The sequence below is a fragment of the Vombatus ursinus genome, unplaced genomic scaffold (assembly GCF_900497805.2).
Source record: "Vombatus ursinus unplaced genomic scaffold, bare-nosed wombat genome assembly UNPS02003462.1, whole genome shotgun sequence".
Classification (NCBI taxonomy): Eukaryota; Metazoa; Chordata; class Mammalia; order Diprotodontia; family Vombatidae; genus Vombatus; species Vombatus ursinus.
In genome coordinates this window covers 143-5,046 of record NW_020943240.1, presented here as the reverse complement: position 1 = coordinate 5,046, position 4,904 = coordinate 143, and the positions used below count along the sequence as shown (strand labels likewise).

Here is a 4,904-nt window from a genome sequence, read left to right as displayed (position 1 = left end):
GTCTCTCCAGAACCTCAAACTCCACCTGTCCAAAAACTAGTTCATGATTTCCTTCTGCAAATAAGTTCTTCCATAAGTCTTTCTTGTTTCTTCTAATGAGAAAAGGTCATGTTATAAAGTCATTTAAGAGATTTTCCTAAAATTCCCAATCTGACTGCACAATCTCCTCATCGCCACCTTCATCTCTTTGTTCCTGAATGTGTAGATGACTGGATTCAGAAAAGGAGTAAAAACTGCATCAAAAATGGCAAGAAACTTATCCAAGTGTGATGTGGGGTGTGGCCATGTATAAACAAAAATCAATGGACCAAAAAACAAAATCACAACAGTGATATGAGCTGACAGAGTGGAGAGAGCCTTGGAAGAACCACCTGAAGAAAGCTTCTGAACAGTTACCAGGATGAAAATGTATGAGATAACCAAGATGCAGAAAGAGCCCAAGGACATGAAGCCACTGTTGGCAATAACCATGAATTCCAGTCTATATGTGTCCGTGCAGGCAAGTTTGATGAACCGAGGAAGGTCACAATAAAAGGTGTCCAATTTATTAGGGCCACAAAATGGGAGATTAACAACAAAAGCCAATTGGATAGTTGAGTGGGTGAAACCAATGGTCCAAGCAGCCACCAGGAACACTGTGCACATTCTTGGACTCATAATAGTCAGATAATGGAGAGGTTTGCATATAGCTACATATCTGTCAAAGGCCATGGCTATAAGCAACACTGCCTCAACACCACCAATCAAGTGAATAAAGAACATCTGAGTGATACAGCCAGAGAATGAAATAACTTTGTGCTTTTTGAAAAGGTCATATATCATCTTGGGGGAAGTGACTGAGGAAACTCCCAAGTCAATGAAGGAGAGGTTGGCCAGCAGGAAGTACATGGGAGAGTGTAAGTGAGGGTCAGAAGTCACTGTGAACATAATGAGAGAGTTTCCCAGCATGCTTGCCAAATAGAACACAGAAGAAAATGCAAAGAGTAGAAGCTGAATATCCCAAGAATTGGAAAGTCCCAGGAATACAAACTCAGACACTGCAGTGTGATTCACTCTGTCCATTGACTGAGTCAGCAAGGCCACCTCTGAAATTACCTTAAGAAAAGAATGAAGAAAGAATCCAAATTACTAGATATGTAAATAATATCCCAGAATCAGTCAATTCAACAGACAGTTGTCAAGGGTCTACTATTTTGCAAAGTATAATTAGCCAATTGGTATCATTGAAATTTAACTGGAAAGTCACTGACATAGAGCACTGCTCCAAGTTAACACCATGACTTCCTATGGTACTTCTCTGACTCGTTCCTGGAAAGGCTTTTCTGAAAGCAAAAGCAGGATAACTGCATAGTAAATGGTTGGGGGGGTGGGGCAGAGGGAGAGGCAGGGCAAGATAACAGAGCAGAATCTGAAAAGAATTAGTGAATTCATTTATTTCACCCTGCAATTGGTGATTTTTTTTTTCCTTAGGCAGTTGGGGTTAAATGACTTGCCCAGGGTCACACAGCTAGTAAGTGTCAAGTGTTTGATCTGAGGCCAGATTTGAATTCAGGTCCTCCTGACTTTAGGGCTAGTGCTCTATCCACTGTGCCACCTAGCTGCCCCTGCAATTGGTGATTTTTGTTGATGAATACTTCCATGGCAGATTTAATACCCTTGTTTCTTTTTGTACCATGGACTCCTCCTATCTTATCAAGAACATTCAGCATCTCTGATTCACACTGTCTTTCTCCCTGTCTTAGCAAAGGAGCGTTGGACTCAGCCAACAAACATTTATTAAGCACCTATCATATGCATGCCAGGCTCTGTGCTAAACCCTGGGGATACAAAGAAAGGAAGAAGTCCTGCATCAATGTCAAGTTCTGCTCCTTGCATCATTTAGCCATATATATGTGTTCCAAACAATGGTATTGTTTTGATTTTTATTTCTCTTAAATCATATTCTAGTCAAAGGATCCTATACATTTGTTTCCAAAATATCTCTTAAATCCATCCCCTCCTCTGTTTCTCCATCATCATTATTCCCCTGTTGTAAGCCTTCATTTTCACCTATATAAACTGTTGCAGTAACATCTGATTGCCTCTGTCTTTTTTCCTCTACTTTCTCCCCTCTCCAAAACCTCCATCACATCTCTTCCAGCTTAAGCTTCTTGACCTATGGATGAGATCATGTCAATCAACTGCTCAAAAGAGTTCAACAGCTCTACTCTAAACCCAATCAAGTTTAGGATCCTTAGTCTGGAATTCAAAATTATCCACAATCTGGAGCTACTCTACATTTCCTGCCTTATTTTATACTAGTTCCCTCTTGACACCATACCCTTCTACAATACTGAGCCTCTCACCCTCCCTAAATATATTCTGTACTATGCAATACTCATAACATGGCACACTCTGTTCTCTACTTCTTGATCTAGCCACAATATCTCCCTAATCAAATGAAAGTTCCTGCATGAATTTTCACCTACCCCTGCTACTAGAAGAAAATAACAACACTCTAAAACATAGCCTGGTATTTTACTTGCATTTCCCTTCAATTCAATTTAATACATATTTATTCATCAATAAGAATTTATTAGGACTTACTACATGGAAGCTAGGCTAAGAACTGGAGAAAAAGACAAAAATGAAGTAATATCTATAGAAAAGTTTACAATCTACTAGGGCATTAGGACATGTGTACAGTTAAGTTAATAGAAGGTAATTTGAAAAGGAAGTAACCACTGGCAATTGGGGTGGGGAAAGGATTATGAAGGAAATGGCAATTGAGCTTATATTTGATGAAAACTAAAGATCTCATGAGGCAGAGATACAGAGATCAACTTATGTAAAGATGGGAGATGGAAAGCCAAATGCCTCAGGTAGTTACTTTAGTTAGTTAATTCTCAATTTAGCTGGAAAGCAGAGTTACTGAAGAGTAGTAGTAAGGAATAAGTCTAAAACAGGAAAGTTAGAGGCAGAATGTTGAATGAGAAATTTGAATTTGATCCTAGAAGCAAGATGAAGCCCCTGAAGATTTTTGATCAGGAAATAACATAGTCAGACCTTTGTCCTTAAAAGATTATGAAAAGTGAACTCATAAAATAAGTAGAGGAAGATAAGTAAAGCACAGAATTTTAAGGCTGTAAGTGACCAGTCTAACTCCCTCACAGATCATCAACTACCTATTGGATTTTTCTTACTGAATGTCTCAGGGACATCTAAAGTTCAACAGGCTCAAAACAGAGCTCATCTTTCCCCAAAAAAAAAACCTAGTCCTCTTCCAAACTTCTCATTTTCTATCTCAAAAGTACCACATTTCTTCCACTCTTTGAATTTCATAACCTCAACTCATCACTTGCCCTCACCTCACATATCTAATTAATTGCTAAATCTTGTCATTCTACATCTACAACACATCTCTCATCTTCTCCTTTCTCTCTATTCACACAGCCAACATCCTAGTTCGGGTCCTCATTACCTGTAGCCTGGACTATTACAATGGCTTCCTTACTTCAAGTCTCTCCTCACTCCAGCCCATCCCACACACAGCTGTCAAAGTGATTTTTTTCCTTAAGTTCAAGTTGCAATCTGTCACTCCCTTACCTATAGAAAACTTACTTGTAGAATAAAATATAAAATATAAACTCCTCAGCTTGGCTTTCAAAACATTCACAACCCAGTCCCAATCTAATTGTTCAGTGCTATTGTATGTTACTTCCCTTCCCACACTCTGTAATCCAGTCAAACTATTATTATTCATTCTTTGATTAGATATGACCAGTATACAATGCCAATGGTGAAGAGATGCCCAATTTTCTATGTGAGGAAATTTGGAAATGCATTCAACAGAATTGGAGTCACCTGATTGGTAATGTGTTTGTTTCAAGTTTTAAATATTTAGTATTGTTTCAAATTGGCAAACTTTTGTATCTTTATGTCAAGTAGCTTTTCATAATTTGGATGTTATTAAAGTATGAACTTAAAGAACCTAAAGGACAGTGGAAAAACTGTGCAAGACCAATTATATTACTTTGTCAGCCTTGCTAACCCTGTCTTATAATGTTTTATAACTGCCATTTAGAGAACCAGGTATTTCCACCTTTACCTGTAATTAAAGAAGGGGTTATAGCTGAAACAATTTGACTATCACTTATGAAAGTTATAAGATTGCTAACTGAGATTATTTGAAGATACTGTTTTAATGTTAAAACCTAGAATTGTTAATTGATTACTGTGTGTAAAAAGGAGGGGATTGGGTAAAAGCCTTATCCAGATTAGTTTTGCTCATTCAAAACAGTCCTCCTTGGGATATGGGGTCAGCAGTCAAAGATACCAAGATTAGCTCCTCCCTGGGAGGACCTTACTGATCGTGGGGAGAAATAGTAGTGATATTAGATATATTATTCAAAGGGGAAGAACAAGACCAGATTCGGAGGGTGGCTCCATCTGATAAGCCTCTAAGAAGCAGAGGGGATTTTTTCTTAGTTCCCTTAAGGAAGTAGGAAAGAAAAGGAGAATTTAGAGCAGGAATTGTCACCACATGTCTTTTTAAGGGATTATATAAATTTGTGGAGAATATTTCCTTTTAAAGGGCCAAGAGTATTGGATTTAAAACAAAAATGTTTTTAAATATTTATCATTAGTGATTATAAATTCGGATCTGATTGGATTTTAAGTTTACTGTTCTGAAAAAAAATGGTTGTTATTGAACTGGACGCCCGAGAGAAATCAGAGCATCACACCCAATTGACTTTAATTGAGAGCGCGTTTATTTGAGCCGGCCGGCGACGGACCCCAGGCGTGCATCCCAGGGGCCGTCCCACCGAGGGTTTCATCTGAGATATTTATACTGTCCGGTTACAAAACAGGGTCCGGTGGGGTGCCGGGAAGGGAACAGGGTCCGGTGGGGTGCCGGGAAGGGA

The 4,904-nt window shown here is 38.7% G+C and overlaps 1 protein-coding gene across 1 annotated transcript; it reads right to left on the bottom strand.

The window, feature by feature from the left end:
• Nucleotides 1-123: 123 nt before the first annotated feature.
• Nucleotides 124-1,077, bottom strand: LOC114052256 (olfactory receptor 4F3/4F16/4F29-like). Its single transcript, XM_027874780.1, has one exon. The coding sequence runs from the start codon at nt 1,060-1,062 to the stop codon at nt 124-126; it is 939 nt and encodes a 312-aa protein (XP_027730581.1). The 5' UTR covers nt 1,063-1,077.
• Nucleotides 1,078-4,904: the final 3,827 nt, after the last annotated feature.

What these genes read in the sequence shown, in the direction of transcription:
- LOC114052256 (XM_027874780.1), bottom strand. Translation starts at nt 1,062, where the DNA reads ATGGACAGAGTGAATCACACTGCAGTGTCTGAGTTTGTATTCCTGGGA.